The 21,853-nt window shown below is 38.0% G+C and overlaps 1 protein-coding gene across 1 annotated transcript in view; it reads left to right on the forward strand.

Annotated features, from left to right (window-relative positions):
- Nucleotides 1-556: 556 nt before the first annotated feature.
- The window catches only part of LOC135743925 (macrophage mannose receptor 1-like), a 52,807-nt gene continuing 31,510 nt past the window's right edge, over nt 557-21,853 (forward strand). Inside the window, exons 1-17 of the mRNA XM_065261830.1 lie at nt 557-699; nt 1,014-1,415; nt 2,624-2,797; nt 3,898-4,053; nt 4,136-4,249; nt 5,675-5,815; nt 7,704-7,886; nt 8,421-8,578; nt 8,677-8,790; nt 9,032-9,147; nt 12,752-12,900; nt 13,000-13,196; nt 13,413-13,528; nt 15,610-15,691; nt 15,814-15,958; nt 17,665-17,703; nt 19,852-20,015. Of these exons, the coding sequence (XP_065117902.1) occupies nt 627-699; nt 1,014-1,415; nt 2,624-2,797; nt 3,898-4,053; nt 4,136-4,249; nt 5,675-5,815; nt 7,704-7,886; nt 8,421-8,578; nt 8,677-8,790; nt 9,032-9,147; nt 12,752-12,900; nt 13,000-13,196; nt 13,413-13,528; nt 15,610-15,691; nt 15,814-15,958; nt 17,665-17,703; nt 19,852-20,015 (2,523 nt within the window). The 5' untranslated portion in view covers nt 557-626. The remainder of the gene's footprint in view (nt 700-1,013; nt 1,416-2,623; nt 2,798-3,897; nt 4,054-4,135; nt 4,250-5,674; nt 5,816-7,703; nt 7,887-8,420; nt 8,579-8,676; nt 8,791-9,031; nt 9,148-12,751; nt 12,901-12,999; nt 13,197-13,412; nt 13,529-15,609; nt 15,692-15,813; nt 15,959-17,664; nt 17,704-19,851; nt 20,016-21,853) is intronic.

Consider the following 21,853-nt stretch of genomic DNA (forward strand, 5'->3'; position numbering starts at 1 on the left):
ATCACCATACAATTGGGGGGGGGTGCTGCCCCCTAAAACCCCTCCTTACGACGGGCCAAAGGGTATTGGTATTGATCAAGGTATTGATGCAATGTAAAAAATGCAGCATGAAGTTAAAACTTGGTTTTGCAAGTCAATTTAATTTGCTAAGTTTTGGCTTGTAAAAATTTTACATAACTAAAAAAACTATTTGAAATTGAAATATTGAATTGTTAATTTGTTAAGTTAAGGTAACATAAAAATAAATGTTGATTTGACAAAAAAATGCTGCATATTCTTTACAGTGTGTGTGAATGATATCTTAGTGGTAAAAAATAATGTTGTTGCATGTGTGAACAGCACATTTTTTTATTTACTTGCAAAGTAATTTTGATAATTTACTGAAATAACTGCGTAAAAGAGGCTGTGCCACTGAATCATCGACTTAAATCTCATGTTTGGAGAAACCACTAAAGGCATTTAGATGCATGTAAGGAAAAAGGAATAAGTCCCTAAGATAAGGAAGAAACTTTGGACACTTGCAAGCTAGAACCCTTCAAACACATGACTGTATAGAAAGTGTATATAAGTGTCTCACTCCTCAAACACACGCTGGATTTCTTCATGTGTGGATCACAAGTTCAGATATGAAGATGTTTGGTCTTCAACTGTTTGTTTTGATTTGTTTTTATGCTGCAGTACAGCCGTCCAGTCAAACAGGTACATTGGTTTATTTTCAAAATTTATTTTGAATGTAAGATATTATTATTGTATAATGGACACTTAAATATTTAATATCTTTTTTCACTTTTCATTACAGTAACATATAAATATAACATACAAATATCTGTCTATGTATCTAGATGTGGTGTTAAAGGTTCAGCATCATTCTCAACTAAATACAGTAGATATAAATAATGTAGATGCTTTATGAGTTCTGCATGCCAGTGGCACTTCAGGTTTAGTGAATGACTTTAAAAACTTGGTCAGTGTAATTAAATATCATTGACATTGTCTAATATTATTTTTTTTAGACAACAGCTCTTTTCTCATCTACAATGAGGATCACAACAGATGTGTGAATGTTATTAATGCCAGTGTTATACAGACGGCACCGTGTGATGTATCTTCTGACGCTCAGCATTTCCGATGGGTTTCTTCTTCAAGAATTATCAGCGTCTCTCTTAAACTCTGTTTGGGAGCTCAAAGACTTAAAGACTGGGTGAAAGTGATTCTTCTGCCCTGTAAAGAGCTCAATCGTCTACAGACCTGGGAATGTAAGAATGAGACCTTGTTTGGCTTAAAGGGAAAACCATTACATCTGAACTATGGCAAGCGAGTGGAACAGAACATGTTGCTTTCTAAGGGAAATGGATCTTGGAGTTGCTGGCAGATTTATGGGACTACAGACAATCTGTGTTCTCATGGATATCAAGGTACATCTACAATATTAAGTAATAAATACAAAATTTGGATAGCAACTTAGAACTGAGTAAATGCAAACACAAATATTATTATTGTGCATTTTATTTATAGGTGTCTTTCTAGACACTCAAGGACCCGTACAATAAAATAATACTAGGTTTCTTAGGTATTGGAGTAATCACAGCAGTTTTTAAGGAAGTTGGTACAATGCCTGACATGAGTGAAGAGTGAAAAATATTAGGTATTAAGAATTAGAGAGAAGAAATACAGTCTTTAAGCAAATGTTTAGGTAAAGGGTCACGCTGACAGATGATAACAAAATTTTAATAGTCTAAATTATAATTTTATTCTCAGAGCTTTGGAGGCGAGAAGTGGATAGTAATGAAAGTATAGGTTAGTTGAAATAGACAGTAAAAGACCCCACATCTAAAGTGCCAATCTGCTGATGGATATGTTTTATTTTTCTATTTAAAAATTATACAAAATCCTCACAGAGATTGATTGAGCACAGATGTGAGGGGAAAATATCAGGTGGTCTTAAGATGTCATGTATCACAGTAATATTTTTTTTGTATTGCAATCACTAGAGCTGGTTGATCTTGCATAGTGATCTGTTCTTGCTACACAAAGAGTTAGTTTATAAGTCTGTATGTGTTCAGCATACAAGTCTTTATGTTCTGTGAGCCCAGTTTTAAAACACAGATGCTCCAAGTGACGACCCTTGTGTTTTAGCTCACGGAGTTCATTGGTAAATCACAGAGTAAAGTTTTCAAAGGTAACAGTCCTAGATCTTAGTGGAGCATGACCATCCAAGATCCTGAGAAAACCAGGATTACAGGATAGTGCAGGACTAATTCGTCAGCTCTCAATTGACTGACAGAACCAGATAAAGTTTGTACTTCATCATTAAAAGTTTACCATTTTATTATATTATAATCTATTAATGAGGACGGCAAGATTTGCAATAATGATATATGCTAAATATGTTTCATATTTTCCCTGAGGTTTATTTAAAGTAATGAAATATTGTAAAAAGTGCTATTTTTACTTGACTTTTATAGTAAAAAGATAGTTTCATTATATATTTAGCATCGTTTATTGCCCTGCTGCCCACATTAGAAAAAAAACTTCTGATCCAATGTTGAGTCACAACCCATCAGATTCACTCATTCACAACATCGATATTTCTCTTTCTTTCCTCTAATTTTGTGTCCTGTAGAGATTTATACTCTGGGTGGGAACTCATTTGGAAAGCCATGTCAGTTTCCCTTTAAGTTTAATGACAAGTGGTTCGCTGAGTGCATCACGGAGGGAAGATCAGACGGCAAACTGTGGTGTTCAACTGAGACAGATTATGATACAAAGAAGAAGTGGGGCTTCTGTCCAGACAAACGTAAGACCATAAATATAATACAGCAAATATAATGATAAATTGCATGCAAAAGCACATAAAGTTTAAAACTTTTTCCCTGCCGGCATTTTTTTAAAATTTCCCAACCAGCGCCAGCATTTTTTATGATTTTCACAAAAGTTTTATTCCAGAAAATGTTCTTCTTAAAATATATAAACATACAATATTTCAAATGAAAGAGCAGACTTCTGCTTTCAACCAAAAACAGTTTCATCCTACCTTCATTAGTCTCAAATACAGGTAGGTTTCTTCAAAAACACCAAATTAAGATTATTAAATGTTTGTGATAGACTTTTAATGGAGATTAGATGCAGAGCGATCCTCAAAACTTTCACAGACATACAGGTGTTTGCACTAGGGTGATACTTCTGGGTTTTATAACTTGGGTTAGAGCAGAGGTGGACACTACTTGAGTACTTTGAGTAATTTTTTTCAAACATCTGTGCTTTATCAGAGTGTTTGTCTTGGGAAAACATTTACTTTACTAAAAAATGTTCACTACATTCTAAAGCATAGAATCATACTGTGTATTCCTTTTATATTGCGTATTAAAATTGATTTAATACCTAATTACATAAAAATTGTGTCCTTTTACTTTCTTGAGTAAAAGTACAAAAGTACTACCTTGGCTAGGGCTCACTTGTAAATGAGATATTTATCTCAATGTGATTTTATTCTCTGGTTAAATAAAGGTATAATAAAAAAATACTTTTTAATTAAGTAAAATAAAAAATACTAGATGTTTAATGTACTTAAATTTTAAATATAAACCAAAAACTTGAAATTATGAAATGTAGTGGAGTACAAATTATGATAATATGCTTTGGAATGTATGTTTTTCAAAGAAAAACACTTATAAAATACGAATAAATAAAAATTTACTTTTATGTAGAAAGTAAAAATACTTGAGTAGTGTCCGCCTCTGGGTAAGAGTATTATAGTTGGGATAATAGCGGTATTGGGAAATGCTGGAAATACTCGTCATTGGCAGGGAAGGGTTTTCTCTTAATTTACAAGTCAACTCGTCAATGGCCGGGAAAGAGTGAAGGCTGATTATAATTTAAATTATTGTTTGACTCAAGGCGTCTCAGGATGGGACAGTGATCCAGTAACTGATGTATTATATCAGAGAAACACACAATCAGCACTGACCTGGCATCAAGCTCGAGCCAGCTGCCAACAACAAGATGCAGATCTTCTCAGTATATCAGAACTACATGAACAGTCTTATATATCAGGTACAAAGATCCCACTATTATCATGAACTAAAATGATTTCATCCACTAAACAAAGCAGAATTTCATGAACTTTATATTTCAGGCTTGACAGATCTCTTGGGTTCAGCTTTATGGATCGGACTCAACAGTCTTGACTTTGAGAGTGGATGGCAGTGGAGTAATGGAAACCCATTCAGATATCTCAACTGGGCTCCTGGTAATTAACATTCATGACACAACAAAATCCACAGTGTTAAATTAACAATGCTCAGTGTTTATATAAGTCCACACTACAGAGTGTTATAAAGCAATCAAAGGGTTCAAACAGAGATTGCCATCTCTGTTTGAACCCAAAAATTGCATTTTACATCTTACTTGTAGAGTTATTTGTTAACTTAGGATTCTTTTGCTTGGTTTTATTTCAAGTCACCATTATGGTGATCAGTGTTTGTTTTAAGTGTACTCTTGTTTTTAGCGTGTTCATTTTGTTCTAGCCGCTATAACTTTGCGTGTTTAAAGCAACACTATGTAGTTTCCATGTAAAAATGACTTACGGCTCCCCCATGTGGTTGAAAAGCGCAACAGTGCCTAATATCAGACACTCTTCTGCAGGCAGGCAGGGGGAGGGGCGGGGCTGTGTTTCCTACCCTCCACCGCCACTTTCAGAGTGTGCTTGTAGCAGCTAGGAGGCTGCTCAGGTTGCAGCAACAGTACAATTTGTCCAGTTAAAAGTTGTTCTATCACTGAAATAATTTTAGAGACATTATTTAAAGGTTGAAAAACTACATAGTGTTGCTTTAAAACATGTTTGTTGTGGCAAAAAAAGAGATAGTAGTGCAATTCTATGGTGGTGGTTAGGATATAAACATTATCATCTAAAAAACTGATTTATTATTTTAGTGTTTGCTTACCCACCAGAAGTAATTTTTCTCTCAATAATGTGATACTAAAGTATGAGATCTGGCACTCTCATATCAGTTTGTCATTCTGAAAGATTTTGAAATACTGACAATTAAAAATTAACTGTTGTCTAACACACACGCGCACACACACACGCGCGCGCGCGCGCGCGCACACACACACACACACACACACACACACACACACACACACACACACACACACATTAAGTATGGATCTCAACAATAGTGACAATAAAATGTAAAGCTTCATGCTCTAATGCATGCTGGGTATCAAATAATTACAAATCTCATCCAGAACTCCCAGAATGCACTGCGACATGAAAAAATCTTATACATTTTTTATATTTTCTTTGTCACAATTGTTGTTATTCATACTCTTTGTCTTGTTGTTTGTGAGGAACTAACACAAACGCTGATCACCATAATGGTTTTAAATAAAACAAAGCAAACATCTAAACCTAAGTACATAAATAACTCTACAAGTAAGATGTGAAATGTAATTAAAGATTTCAAAAAGAAAAGGGGATAATGAGTATAAAGTCACAGATTGAAGACTGCTTCAGTGTTACTTTTTAACACTCTGTAGTGTGGACCCATATAAACACTGAGATTTTGTAAGGAAACACAGTGAACTTTTCCCATGATTCAGTTGAAATACAGCTGAATGGTTTAGATGTAAATGTTTTTATTGATTGAATGTCATCTTTATATTCCTGTAGGTAATCCCTCTCTGGAGCCGGGCCTTAACTGTGCTGCAATAAACGCTGGTAAAGCATCCAAGTGGGAAAGTTTTGCCTGCAGTAAGAAGTTAGGTTACATTTGCCGAAAGGGAAATTCAACAGATATCACACCTTCAACAGGTACATAGATTGACCTTTTGTGGCTTCATGGTTCCAAAAATAACCAACACCTTTGTAAAGGTACAACTTTACTGAAAGGGTGCATATAAGTACCTCACAGTTACATAATGGTTCAAAATGAATACATCACTTGTTTAAAGACTTATAAAAAAGACACTGTCCCAGTAACAGCTTTTGAACCTTTTTCTGAGTGGTATTATATTATATATAGATATGATTAACTGATTGTATGTCTTAATATTTTTCCCTAATATTACATTGTACATTACGAAGTGCACTTGCACATGCTGATTAATTTTAACTGTTGATAAAATAAGCACGTCATCTGCAAAATGTAGGGCGTCTTTAACAAGAAAGAAACAACGGGCACACGCAATTTCCGGTTTCCTAAATGAAACGTGTTTGGGGCCATATAGAAATATATTAAAGTGCCCATATTATGCCTGCTTTTTCACAAGTTAAATAGTGTATGAGTTCCATAAAACATGTTTCAAAAGTTGTTTGCTCAAAGTAGCTTTGTTACCCATCTCTAGTAGCCTCTGTTTCAGTGCATTTCAGATTGTGCTGTTTTGAGCTGTTCATTACATATTTATGAGCTGCTGCTCCTTTGATCACGCCCCACTACTAACGCCATGTGCCAGTGCGCGTGCTCAGTGGTATCGTAAGCAGTACAGACCATACTGTGTTATTATTTTTATATATTATTATTAACAGTTTATGTTGCCAACAGACAAATTAAGCAAAAAAGTATCACTAATATGTCATGGGCTTGACAGATCTTTGTACTAAATTCAGGTCTGAGTACATTTGGCAAGACCATGACAGTACTATGTTCTGTGTGGGGACACGTGGAGTCATATTGTGTGTGTGGCTTCCACGTGTTCCCAGTGTCTTGTTGCTGTCATGGTCTTGCCAGACCTTTGTGTAATATTCAGGTCTGTTTTCAGAGGGCAAGATCATGGCAGCATTGTGTTTTGTGTGGGGACACGTGTAGTCACATCATGTGTTGGTGTCACGTGTTCCCAGTGTCTTGTCACTTTTACCCTACTCCCTTATGTACTCTTGTCTTGAGTAATTAATTATGTTCACCTGTTCCCCATTTGTGTTGTGTCTTTATAATGCCCTCTCCTTCTCTGTCTGGTGCTCGTTCGTTTGTCTAAGATTCAGTAGTCAAGTTCATGTCTTTCGTGTGTCCTGAATCTTACCCTCAGTATCCTGTTATTTTTGTATTCAGTGTTTGTTCCCGGTTTTGTGTTTACATTCATCATTGTTTTCACCTGTTTTACCCCCACATGGGTTTTTGTGTTTGTTTATTAAATAAACCTTCCATTTATTTTTACTTTCGTCTGCGTTTGGGTTCTCCCTCTATTCCTGCCGTGACATAATATGTACATTTCAGGAGAAGAAACTCATGACACACAATGATTCCAGAGTAAATTGTGATGTAGCAGTCTCAACAATACATTCGTTTTCCCTGGACAATACTAACATATTCCCGTTATAAAACATTTTCAAACGCAATATTTTCACAAATGACAGAAATTTAGACTCGGCGGGGGTTGTATACTGCTTGTGGACCACATACTAATTGCTAGAAGCTAGCAGGAGGTCCGGACCGTATCTTGGGAAAGTGATAAGAGACTCAGGGGTACGTTTGCCTCATCAGAAAAGCCGGGTCGGTAAGGCCCGGTCTCTGTTAGTTTGGCAAAGCACTATTACTTAGTTCATGTAAAATTGTAAAATATAGCCGTTACATTTTTTTAACTTTCGAAACCACGCTGCAAACTATCTAGCCTGCAAAAAATATCTATATAGCCTACTGTCTACAAACATTAATAATATTCACATTACTATACATTTTGTTTCTCTCTCTCTTTCTGTCTATCAGGTAAAGATCAGCCTAACTTCTGTCCAGTGGCGTGGGTACCATATGCCGGTCACTGTTATTATCTGCAGCGCACAAATAAGACGTGGAGTGATGCTTTGGCCGAGTGTCACAGAGAAGGATCAGATCTGGCCAGCATTCACAATATAGAAGAACACAGTTTCATCATATCACAGACTGGATACAGTACGTCTGCACAACTAAATAGTTTTAGTAACACACAAAAAACCTACACATTGTTGTCTGACAAAATAAATAAAAATATATAAATGCGAATGGCTGAGCATAGAAGTAAATCTGACGCAATGTCCTGTCCCACAAGCCACTTTTGGCACCATATTGGACAGGACAGGACTGTCCTAAAACACAAACGGTGGAACTGACGCATTTCTAGATAGAAAGCACAATAACGTTAATATATTTCCAAACCAGTGCTTGATCTAACAGGAAATATAAATATTAGTGTTTTTTTTTTAGAAATGCCACAGCTCTTCTGTTACGTCGATTTGCTTGTAGATCACTCTTGCCAGGTCCAATATGGTGGTGACCTTGACAATAAACTACATCATATGGCACCTGTTTAAAGGAGATTTTGTTTTGGCAACATACAAATAAATCAATCATTGATTGTTAGATTATCAAAATCTTTGTTAGTGTTGCACCTCTGATAATTAAATATCAGTTGGTGGTATAAAATTGAGTGTTGTTGTTGTTGTGTAGTGTCGACTGATGAGCTCTGGATTGGTCTTAATGATCAAAGGATTCAGAATCTGTTTGAGTGGTCAGATAAATCACACGTCACCTTTACTAAATGGTTTGTTGGAGAACCTTCACACATCACAAATCGAATGGAGGATTGTGTTCTTATCAGAGGACAGGTGGGTAGTTTTTTTTTTGCATCTCGTTCTCACTACAGTTTCTTTCTGATTGTTTAATGGTCATAATTCTTCATTAGTGATGCTTTTTTGTGTAATAGGAGGGAAAGTGGTCAGATCATCTGTGTGAGTCAGCTCATGGTTACATCTGTAAGAAGAAAGCTTCCACTAAACCTGAAGGATCTCCAGAGGTCATCAGTCCTGGATGTCCAGCTGTGAGTCTGCATCACCTCATACTCTTTATTTTACTTCAATAAACAAACATTAAATAATGAAGAAAGCCAACAAATACCCACAATAAAGTCACACAATAAACACACTGACAAATTACAAATAAAAGTGAAATGTAACATTGACATGTTGTGTTGTGTTGTTGTGTATTAAGTGTTGTGTAAATATACAGATGTAAATTATATTTAAGGGACATTTGGTGATAGTGAGAATTTCTTTTCCCAGGGTTGGTTTAGGTTTGGCTATTACTGTTATAATGTTGCCATAGAAACCAAAACTTTTGATGATGCCAAACTGACGTGTGAGCAGACCGCAGCTAGCCTGGTTGATGTTGACAGCAAGTGAGTAGATGATATTTAGTAATATCGCTCGAGTAGGAGTGTGACATAGCTTCCCACATAGCAATGTTGTTCCGGCCCAGCTCTGGCCACACAACCAGTTTTCCTCGGCCCATATACAACGAAGAATGACGGCCCTACAATGGCCCAGTTCTGGATTACAGACAATAGCACATAACTGGCCCAGACCTGGGCCAGATCAGGCCCTACAAACAAGCCTACGATGGCCCTTGCATAGGCAGCCCTCACTTAGCCCCCAGGAAGTCCTCATGCAGCAAAATCCCCAGAGTTAAATAAACACTACTGGATGTATATATTGTCCCAATCTTACAGAGTGTTAAAAAGTAACACTGAAGCAGAATTAAAAGCTTTGTTATCCTCTCTCTCACCATCTCTGTCTGAAACCTAAAATTGCATTTTACATCTTACTTGTAGAGTCATTTTCATACTTTAGGTTTAGATTTTGTTCCATGTAAAGTCATCATTATTGTGATCAGTGTTTGTTTTAGTTGGACTTGACTTGACATTTGACTCTTGACTCTTCCCTTATTTAGTTTTTTGACTGCTTTAACGTTGTGTTGTTAAGACATGTTGTTTACAGCAGGGAGAAAACAATAGAGTAAGTCGTTGATGGTGGTTAGCACTGTTAATAAAGTCTAAACATCATAGAAAACGTATGTATTAATTTAATGTTTGAACACTTATCAGAAGCATCTTTCTCTGACAATAAAGTGATACTACAGTATGAGATCCAGCTCTCTCATAGCAGTTTGTTATTCTGAAGAATTTTGAAACACTGACACTTAAAATTATTTGTTATGTAGACACACAAACATCAAGAATCAGAGTATGAATCTCAACCAAGGTGACAAAGAAAATAGTAAAAAGTTAATTATTTATCCATGCTGCAGTGCATGATGGGAGTCCTGGATGAGATTTGTAATTTGTTGATACCCAGCATGCATTGCAGCATGAAGTTTTTCATTTTATTGTCACCATCATTGTGATTCATACTCTGATTCTTGGGCCCCTATCTTGCACCCAGCGCAGTTGACTTTGTCAGTGACGCATGTATCATTCGTATTTTGCACCGGCGCACAGCGGGTTTTTCCCTCCACAGACGCACGTCGGCAAACTAGGGAATGAACTTGCGCTCCCTGGGCGGTTCAGCGCAAATAAGGAGGCGTGTTCCGGCGCAAACCATCCCTGATGCTATGTTGCAGTTTCAAAAAACAAATGCGCCACTGACCAGAAAAAAATAGTCTAAAGTCAGTGGCGCGTTGCGCATTGTTCATTATGCTATTTTAAGGGCGCATGCTTGACCACAATGTATAGCGTGCACAACGCGCACACACTTTGCTTATCTAATCTACACAGATGCAACAGTTTTTTTTTTTTGCAAATCATAAATTGTTACAATAAAAATATTAACACATGAGATAAGGGGAATCATAGTGGTGAGCATTGTGGTGATAGTTTTTATTTATTGTGTGGCTGCGTTAAAAAATTATCATGCAAATAACGATTAAAATATTTTCATAAGTTTGTTGTGTGGCTGTATTAAGTTTATTTTATGTAAATAATAATTAAAATGTTTTCATAAGAAACCTTAATATATATGAACTTGATTTGTAAGAGTACTTTGGGGTTGGACCTTGCTTGCCTTTCTTGTGTCCGTTTTCAAAGCCCCCAAACCCTTTCAGCGGTGAGGGTGGACGCAGCGATGTCCTCTGCTGGCGTCAGGTCATGTGTAGAGGCAGATCCACCTCCCGACACGGCGTGCCCAATTTATGCTGGTAAGCTTGGGATTCCCCGTCTCCTGACATCATTGTAGCGCTTGGCGCAATGATGGGGATTCCATTGTCAGCTGATGAGACAATTGTGGCTATTTCCTCTCACGCCTGTTTAACCTACGCTGATTTGGGTGGGTTTCTCCTATCCCCATACAAAACAACTTCTCTGTCTTTGACTGCTCTTACAAGAATGTGGGAATAACAAACTGCTATGAGAGAGCTGGATTCCATACTGTAGCATCACATTATTGTCAGAGAAAGATGCTTCTAATAAGTGTTCAAACATTAAATTAATACATACGTTTTCTAGTTGATGATGTTTAGACTTTATTAACAGTGTTAACCACCATCAAAGAATTGCTCTATTGTCTTTTCCCTGCTGTAAACAACATGTCTTAAAAACACAGTTAAAGCAGTCAAAAAACTAAATAAGGGAAGAGTCAAGAGTCAAGTTCAACTAAAACAAACACTGATCACAATAAGGGTGACTTTAAATGGAACAAAATCTAAACCCGAAGTAAGAAAATGACTCAAGTAAGATGTAAAATGCAATTTTAGGTTTCAGACAGAGATAGTGAGAGAGAGGATAACAGAGCTTTTAATTCTGCTTCAGTGTTACTTTTTAACACTCTGTAAGATTGGGACAATATATACATCCAGTAGTGTTTATTTAACTCTGGGGATTTTGCTGCATGAGGGCTTCCTGGGGGCTAAGTGAGGGCTGCCTATGCAAGGGCCATCGTAGTCTTCTTTGTAGGGCCTGTTCTGGCCCAGGTCTGGGCCAGTTATGTGCTATTGTCTGTAATCCAGAACTGGGCCATTGTAGGGCCGTCATTCTTCGCTGTATGTGGGCCGAGGAAAACTGGTTGTGTGGGCCGGAGCTGGGCCGGAACAACATTACTATGTGGGTTTATATAATCACGGCTGTGATTAGGCCAGGGGCATGAGGCCGTAGGCCTAGAAAACAACAACTAGAAAACAAGCAGAGTTATTTTTAAAGCCTCTTTGTTTGGGAACTACTTTCTTCCACCACTGATTTGAAGGCCATAATAACAGGTAACACTTTCGGCTGTTTTGAATCTCATAATAACTCAATGGACGGAATAGCCGTTAATATTACCGTTTCTTGGTCACAACGTGTAGATTTAAGATTAGTTCCATCGAGAATATATATGTATAATATTCAAATCTGCAGTCGATTAGTAAAGATAGTGCCTGTTTGAACGTTTGCTAAGAAAGATTTGGACAAGACCAAAAACACCAACTGACGTTAATGTTCACTCGCCCCGCTGACCACCGCCCTATCTGGGATTCCCTGGCTCTCATGTTTGCCCTGTCTGCGTTTGATGGTCAAAAATGAGATCAAACCAGCAGTATTTGGTATCATAAAAAACTTGTTTTTTATTCATATTTAGTTTATCAGTGGTGAAATCTCACAACGTGTTTTAATAGTCATGTCACGCGAAAATAAATTATCAAGTGTCTAACTGTAAGCATCCTTAACTGCAGTTCTAAACTGTGTTTTTTCATCCTTTTGGGGGAGAAACGGGTAAACAGATCGGTCCAGAGAAAATAATTGTTGTCATAGCTTTATTCCAAGTGTTTTTATTCGTCCGCACAATGTGACATTATTGTGGTAACGTTACATCCTCGAAAGTTTACATCCAAGGGCACTGATCTTCAACAGGTTTAGGGATAATCACTTCCGAATGGAATTCACAGACTAATTTACAATTTAGAAATGTTTAATAAGTAGTAATACTTTACTGAATTACAGTGATAAGAATAATACAATGTGATATCTTTGCTATTAGATATGAGAATGCGTTTCTCATCAGTCTGGTTGGTCTTCGACCTGAGAAATATTTCTGGATTGGTTTGTCTAATACTCATCAGACTGAGCGATTCCAGTGGATCAATGGTGATAAAGTCGAGTTTACACACTTTAATGTAGGCATGCCAGGTATGTTGATGAGTTTCATTGTGTTCGGTCTGTGTGACCTCAATCAAAGTCAAATCTACAAGAGTTTACCTTCTCACATCTTTGTATTTTCACACTCAGATAAGCACAGAGGTTGTGTAGCAATGTTAACAGGAACTTCAGCAGGATTATGGGATGTATTGGCCTGCAACACTAAACAGAAATACATCTGTAAGAAAATGGCAGAAGGAGTTACTACAACCCGAGAGCCACAGACCACACGACCTCTCAGCTGCCCGGCTAAATGGACTAAAAAAGATCCAGGAAGTTGTATTCAGGTAAATGTGAAGACACACGATTCTCCTGAAACACTGGGCGTCTGTAACAGCATTAACACACTTTAAAAAATGTCACAGAAGGCACAGGAAGAACACAAATTCTAGAAATGTAACATTATAAGGATGCAACATTAATATTAATATAATTATTAACCAATAAAACACATCATATTATTTGGTTTGTGGACAATCACAGTTTTTATATGTATTTCTTAGATCTACAGAAATAAGAAGGAGAATAAGAAGACTTGGTTTGAAGCGCGTGACTTCTGTCGAGCTGTTGGTGGTGATTTAGCAAGCTTTCATTCAGAAGATGAAATGAGTGTGTTATGGTAAGTACTTACATGTTCTAACACACAGAATATATTCTTTATTTAGGGGGTCAAGCCTAGAATGGTCGAAGACCCCTATTGTATCTGTTAGTTTTCTTATTATTATTATTCCGATTCTTCCTCTTCTTCCGCAATTGCGGTCTATGGCAGGCATGCCTGGATTCGCCTTACGGTTAGCCCTGCACAGTAAAATAGCGCTTAAAAACATATGCGAATATCTCCTCAGGGGTTATTCTGATCGACTCGAAAACACCATAGGAAGAACAAGGCATTAGCTTCTGAACAAAAAACTCTATTGCCGTTATATTAAAATTTCCATCAGAAATGGCTGAAATTTGCAAAAAACTAAAAATTACCTTTACATTTTGTGTTTTTTTACACATGGTTATAACTTGGAACGAAATTGAATTTTTTCACCAGATTTGATACACAGATGTATGAGCAGAGTATGAGGCTACACAGAAAAATTGGTATGTCTGCTAGAGCTGTAATCGGGCCTTAAAAGTTAGGCCCGAAATGTCCGGAGCCCGACAGAATGCGGCCCGAACCAAAAGGAAAATTTTGATTGACAGCTTTTTAAAAGCCCGAACCCGTTTACAGCCCGACATTATTTAAATGTGTGCACGTACACAGCTTTCATCAAGAATGAGTAATTTATACAGGTTTTAACATTATTTATTTATGACTAACTAGGCTACGCAACTTGGAAGTTAAAACAAAGAAATAAAATAAGTAATCTGTAACATCGTAAGATCTCACTCTAAATAGGCCTATGCAATACACTATAAATAGGCCAACATGCCAATAAAAATAATTATTTCTTAACGAATTAAATAAAGATAATACATTCTGAATTAAGATGGGTATTTGGCAATAATGAAATTAAGATAAAGGCTCTGCGGGATTTGCTTCGGCACTTCTCTACATTAATGCCAAAGATCTTCAGCTCTAATGTCTGCACCACTAGTTGGCCTTATAATTGAACAAAACCTTTCATATCAAGCAAGCCTTATGGTCTTACAACTGATCTTTGCTAAACTAAAGTGTATAGTCATGAAACTAGCTAGATGTAACGCAGTCATGCCCTGAAGTTTCATGCAAGATTTTGTCATAGCGCCACCTAGTGGTTTTGAGATAGAAAAATTGCTATTTTTGCCTAAAACTACTGCAACTGTACATCTAAAACCATGGAGAAATCATGGATTATTCCTTTCATGACTTGGAGAATAATCACTGGTGTATGTCAATTTACTCTTTAGCAACCAATGGGAATACCTTATCAACCGTTCTTGCAAGACCCTTTTTTCTGCATCAGAGACATGCACACCGAGTTGCATTGCCGTGATGCCCATTTCAGATACTTCTTTAACTTTGTCCTCCATAAGTGCGAACAACTTTTGCTGAATCCCATAGGAACGATGGCAAAAACATCAACAAATGCCTTGCTGGCGTTTCTCTGTTCCTTTTTTAAAATCAATGCTCTGTCGATATGTTTTAGAACAGACTCAATGTCAGAATCCACACATCTGAATTCTACAGCGGCAGCCATTTAGTGGTAAATAGATTCAACACACGCGCTCTTTGGTGACGTTACTGTTGATCATCTGTCCATCATCGTATAAAGCCCGCCCTGACAATTTGATTGGTTCGACCAGCTTTGGGTCTAGCATAGTAGCTCCTCAACGGTGAAACCCCAGACCGATCTTCCCTTTTTCAAAATGTTGTGGGCGGGGCTAAGATCGGCTGGCACCCAGGCTAAAAAGTCCCATCTGAATTAAAAAAAATGTCCTGAGGGAGGACTTGGGACCTCACTTCACTTTTTGCCTAGGGCCCCCAAATATCTTGAAACGGCCCTGTGCTCAATACAGTCAAGTAGTCACAGAATATTTTAGAGATTTCTGTCTTTCCCGTCCCTCCACACTCAAGTAGACAGAACTTTAGTCTTATGTGACAAATATGAAGTATATGCCCTCTGAGTAAAGAAACAACCCTGGTCCCAACTCACAATATGGGAAATACATAATGCAGACCATTAGCAAAGAGAGAAGAATTTCAGTTTTGTGACATGACATTTTTTTCAGGTTTTATAAATCAGACCCAGCGTGGATCGGCTTTACTTCATTGGACAGTAATTCTAGTTATGTGTGGTCAGATCAAACTCCTGTGAGTAATTTCTCATTATTTTCTGTCTATTGGTGTTGATTCATTGAGGCTTTTCCGTCAACATTATTTTACATTTGTATCATGTTCTTCTGTCAGTGATTGTGTGTTTATTTATGTTTTAGTCCGATTATCAGAACTGGGTCTCTGGTGAACCAAACAACTACAACAATAATGAGAACTGTGCTGAATATGGCAGTAATTATGGACGCAAGTGGAATGATCGTGATTGTGATACTTATATGGACTGGATCTGTCAGATTCCAATAGGTACACATGCAGATATAAGCAAATATATACAGTAAAGAGTAAACAAAAATGTGTTAGTGAATGAATTGTCTTGATGAATATTTAGATTTATTACACAGCTCTGTGGAATTTGTGATTCTGATTGATCAGCCGCAACATTTTGAAGTCAGTACATTGTAAAAAATTCTTTACTGCCTTAAATTTACAAGTCTTCTTTCAACTACATTTTATAAGTTATAACAACTCATCTCTAGTCAAGATAAATAATAGTACAGTAAGTTAAAATGACTTAAATAATAATGTGCACAGTGATGACAAGAGAGGTGACGCGCTGCGTAATTGAGTTACCCCTCCAACTTCTGAAAGTTTTACTGAGATTTCTAATCCCGTCCGAATTGACCATCAATATTACAGATGTCCTGCTGTAAAATTCCATTACGCCATCTACCCCTGTAAAACTAATCCCGTCCGAATAGGACTATAAACAAATGAGTAGTGTCTACTCCAGTAACTGACGGTACAAGGATGACGAGAACTCTGGAATTGCTGCCGTCATCTTTGGGACGTCATTGCTGAACTTTTTAACAGATATCAGCTGTAAAATGTTTTGTTTCTGCTCGATTTTCGTTGGCTTCTCGTAAAATAATGTAAAGTTTTTCATAAGATCCTCTGGGGTCAATGTGTTAGCATGAGAGAAGCTTGATGCTGTCGGGAGAACAAGCAACACCCGGCATTTTTCCTTCTCCCAGCCCAAGTGCCTCTCGCGTAAATTATTAGATGTTGATGGCTTACATTTCTTTCCAGTCACAGAAAATCACCACAGGTTTATCAGTGCCATCATTAGTATTTATAAGTATTTGTTTGTTGATCACGAAGTACAAAGTAAAGAGGAAAACTAGGATTCCGTGTGTACTGTATTCTGCGCCGCCATTGTTGTTTACATTGCGTGGAATGGTGTGCTGTGATTTGTTGAGCAGATTTATTGCATTCTGCAGAATAACACAGCGGATATTGTATATTGCATGAAATTAAGAATTTACTTTTAATTACTGACCTGAAACAATACTGATTTTGACAGTAACTATTTTTTTTTTCTTTTAAAATGGCGTTTATTGCGTTTTGGAACCAAACTCTTAATTTGCATAAAGTTAAACTTTTCTTAACTTTCCCCGTCACTGGACACACCCATCCGGTTGCCAGCTGTCACTTTAACATGTGTCGCCAGAAGTCGCCAAGTTACCACTGAAATGAATGAGATCGCTCTGCTACCGCTAGTCACTGGCCGTCTAAATGGGGCGTTATCGGTCACAGTCGGTCAGGGAATAATTGTTCCAACAGAAGGAAGACTTTGTATTTTTTGCTTTAATATTTGTATGATGTGGTAACTGTTTACAAAAGTTATAAGGTGCACAGCCTTGAGTACCTTATTGTTGACATAGCAATGTGATTATAAAATATTTACGTCCAGTTATGCATTAATTTGGCTAGTAGCTGTATAATGAGTGGGATAATGTGTTGTTATTTTAGGACAAACACATTCAGATTGTAAATCTTGATTACCCTGCGTTAGTTTTGTGTTAATCTTTTCAGTCACTTTGGATAAAAGCATCTGCATGTACATTATCCTTTACATAACAAACCTCTTTTAGATGCAGGGAAGGACTTTGAAACACCAACATAGAAAAAATATTAACTTTGTATAAAATTTTATTAATTTTTTTTTACAGGCATAACTCCAAAATCCCCACCGACATCAGTCATTAAAGGTAAAGATTCACTTGTGTACAGTATGTGTTATACAACAGCATTCATCTGTTTCTCGTGTTTCTCAACTTTTGATCTATACGTAGCTCTCTAGTAGATTCATGTTTTAATGTGAGTTTCTGTGATATGGAGTGATACATCTTTAATCTAAACATTGTCCATATAACTAAATCTAACAGTTTACTAAAAATAACTAAAAAACATTGATGCATTTCAAGCTTGCAATTTCATGATCAAACATGTTAAAACTTATGAATCTTTTAAAGATTATAATTTTTAAATTATCAGTGCACAAACTTTAAGCAGCACTCTTAAAAATAAACACAGAAGAATCATATCTGGCTGTACCGTCGAGTTGTTAAAGGGGTCATGACGTGAGAAATCAAGATTTCCATCAAACTGAAACTTTATTACGACTGCCACTAGGGGGAGATTTAGAAAGACAATATAAGAGGGTTTTTTCCATTTATGTATATTTATCTTGAGAGCACCCAATTGATGCTCTTTTATTCACCCCTTTTTTTACTCACCCCCCTATGTAGCACGCCTCACTGATGGAGAACTATTGTTCTATTCTAGACATTTTTGCATATGAAGAGTTCAAATGCAAAACCAGCTTAAGTGCATCTGGCATGATTTTTTGTTAATTAGCTTTTTTATCAGACTCTTAGTGGATTCTGCCTAAAAAACTGTATTTCTGAATGGCCTGAGGGCGGAATTAAGCGGATTTGATGCATAAGTATTTGATGAACATTTACTTCTTACCTCTTTCCCCGCCATTGATGAGTTATCTCGTCAATCTGCAATACCGCTATTATCCACCAGTATTCCGCAACTTATAAAACCCGGAAGTATTGCCCTAGGGCAAACAGCTGTATGTCCGTGTATGTTTTAAAGATCGCTCTGCATCTGATCTCTATCAAAAGTCCTTCACAAAAATGGAATTATCTCAGCTTTTTGCTCAAAATTTGGTGTTTTTGATGAAACCTACACACATTTCAGAGGTGATAAAAACAGAACACATGAAGGTAGGATGAAACAGATTTTTTTTTTTGAAAGCAGAGAGTCTGTTCTTTTAATTCATATATTGTATGTTTATATATTTAAAAAGGAGCATTTGCTGGAAGGCATTAAACTTTTGTGAAAATTATGAAAAATGCTGGCGGTGAAAGAGTTAATGGGTGTGGCTGGTTTAGCGGCTTTTACATCTGAACTCTTCATATATCAACAAGATCACTTGCGGATTAAGGCATGGATGGCAGCCGCCCAGGGTGGTATTTAGCTAGGGGGCGGCACGAGGCGCTTGCAATAAAAAAATGAAATATGCAGAAGGGAGTTTTACCGCTCGTTTCATGTCACCATGCTGTCAGTTAACCTGTTTGGGATTAGGAGCATGTACCCTGCTGCCCGGACTCCATAGGCGGTGTGTGCAGCGCTGCACAGAGCGATCAGCGTATGACATAAAGTTACAGGAACAGCAAGTCGAGAACAATGATTCTATATATATTAAATATAGGCCTATGCTATTTATTTGGTTAACTTTCAAAGTTTGATATATGTGCGTAATGATGTAGAGCGGTAAGAAAAAGTATGTATCTATTTGTAGATTGTAGACTGGTGAATTTCTAAAGTCTTTGAAATAATTTTGTAACTCTTTTCAGCTTTATGTAAAGCAACAATTCTTGCAAAGCGTGTTCTTCTTGTGTAGAGCAAACTCCAAATTTCTGTGGGGTTTTATCAATCAAAGTAGCTGTAGTCCACACCTCCAAATGTATTATCTTAACCAGACTCCAGGTGTGCTAAAACCTGACTACAGTTAGCTTTTTTGAGGTCATAACATACTTTTTCCACAATCACTATGAGGTTTTTCAGTTGTTCTCAATAAAGACGTGGAAGAGCAATATTATTATTTTTATTAATATTCCCCCCCCACCCCCTGCAATACTGTTGTGGCCCATATGTTGAAACTTCTCTATAGCATTGCTGTGAAGAACCCTTAGTCTACTAAACTTCTCCATAAATTATAATAGCTATTATCTTATAATGTTGTATTATTGAAGTCACGTATGTTGAACAGAAACATTTCAGAAATGTTTTGCAGCTATAGATCCAATAAATGAAGATTTTGTCCCATTTTCTTCTCACTATAGAATATAACAAGACGTCTGATGGCTGGATTCAGTACAATGGCAGTCAGTATTTCATCAATCTTGAAATTTACCCTATGGAAGAAGCTCGTGAATTCTGTAAGAAGAATCATGCTGATCTTGTTGTCGTCACTGGTAATACTGAGAGGAGGTTTATATGGAAGCAGGTAAAATAAAATACTAACAATGTTTTCTAGTTTGACTTGTACTCTGCTGCTAAATGCTTTAAATTAAAATGCATGCTGGTGGATGACATCATAGTGTCACACAGGTACGAGGCAGAGCTCATATCTGCAGCAGTATGTACAGTCAGCTCAATAAATATTGGTGAGCTCAGCAACAAAAAAAAATCCTGAATGTCCATGCTATGTTTTACTGCACACAAAGACGACAAAGGACAACAGGATACAAAAACATAGAAATATTTAATGATGACGATGATACACAGCAAACACAGGACGAGATCTGGAGCACACGAGGGAAATATATTCACAGACTAACAATGAGGGAACAGGTGAGGACTGTGATACTGATTACAAGACACGGGTGACAATGATAACAAAACCCTAACCGTACATTCCCCCACCGTAACCAAAACAACACCGAAGTGGTGGGGGAGAATGACGACAACCAAAAAGTCAATACACAGAAGGTGACGACGATGGGAGGAGCCAGGGATCTTGGTAGTCCAGAGAGCAGCCAGAGGGAAGCCCCGGTGTGGAGTCGTTGGCGGAAGGAGCCAGGATGGTGGAACGTCTTTCCCCACCCTGGGATGCACGACGGGGAGTGATGCTGGGTGGAGCCGACCAGTCAGAGAGCCCGGGGGAGCTGAGGATCTTGAGGGCATGGGAGGAGCCGGTGGGTCAGCTGACCGAGGTGGAGGAGGGGCTCCAGACATCTGCGGCGGAGCCAGAGTGAAAGAACCCCCAGGTGACGTCTAATAGTTGAAGGAGCCCAAGCAAGCCGGTGGGACGAAGGGAGGGATGGCATCAGAATGACGAGTCCAGAGGGGAGGGCGGGACAAAGAGAGACCAGGGCGGAGCCAGAGGGAGCTTGATGGAGCTGGTGGAGAGAGACGGGACCCGACGGAGAGGTTGGAGGAGAGGCCCTAGGTAAAGCCACTGGATCGGAGGACAGAGCTGACCTCATGATCTCGGGGGACAGTGGAGGAGAACAAAAGATCTCAGAGATAGCTGGCAAAGAGGCACACCATGGCGTAACCAACGCAGGGATGCCAATGTGCTGAGGGTGAGCTGGGGGGTGGCTGTTTGCCAGTTATTCTGTGGCTGATGGACTGGCTGGTGACTGAAGAGGAGGAGGGAGGCTGGCCGGGACCAGCGGAGAGGCAGGAGGACTGGGCGGGACCAGTGGGGATGATGAGGAGAATAAAAGTCAATTGCACAGTCCAGGAACAGGTGCATGCTCACCCTCAGCGGCGGGAGTGTGGATGAATGTTCAGCACTGCCCACCAGGTGGCGCCTGACACTCACTAAAGCACAGTTTATTTACCAACGTTTCAGTGAGGTTAATTGCCTTTATCAAGGTTATATTTTTTACCAAGTGGAGAACAATATACTGTAAATATGAGTGCTAATTATACACAGGTGAAGGTAATTACATCCAATATTCCAATGATTGATTAGTGAACAAAATATGAAGAATTTCATTTAAATAAGATACCAAATAATGTAACTGTTTTATTGCTACTGAAACACCACACTCTTCAGTTCACTTAAAAATGCTCTGGAAGCAGAGACCGCTAACAGCGTCGTCACAAAACCAACAGCCGCAGAGCATGGTAGAAAAATCCTCAGGTGATATGAGAGATACACACATCAACATCGGTTCCGAAGAGCAGAAACTAAATGAAAACGCCTACCAGCCTCCGTTTAATACCCGGATTCCTGGGTGGAGTCATGATATGTAAATTCCATTCAATTTTCATTGGTCCATTTCATAGAGTGGTCTCCCAAGGTCAAACCCGTAGTGTCAATTCATTGACACA

The sequence above is a fragment of the Paramisgurnus dabryanus genome, chromosome 2 (genome assembly GCF_030506205.2).
Source record: "Paramisgurnus dabryanus chromosome 2, PD_genome_1.1, whole genome shotgun sequence".
In the NCBI taxonomy this organism is placed as follows: domain Eukaryota; kingdom Metazoa; phylum Chordata; class Actinopteri; order Cypriniformes; family Cobitidae; genus Paramisgurnus; species Paramisgurnus dabryanus.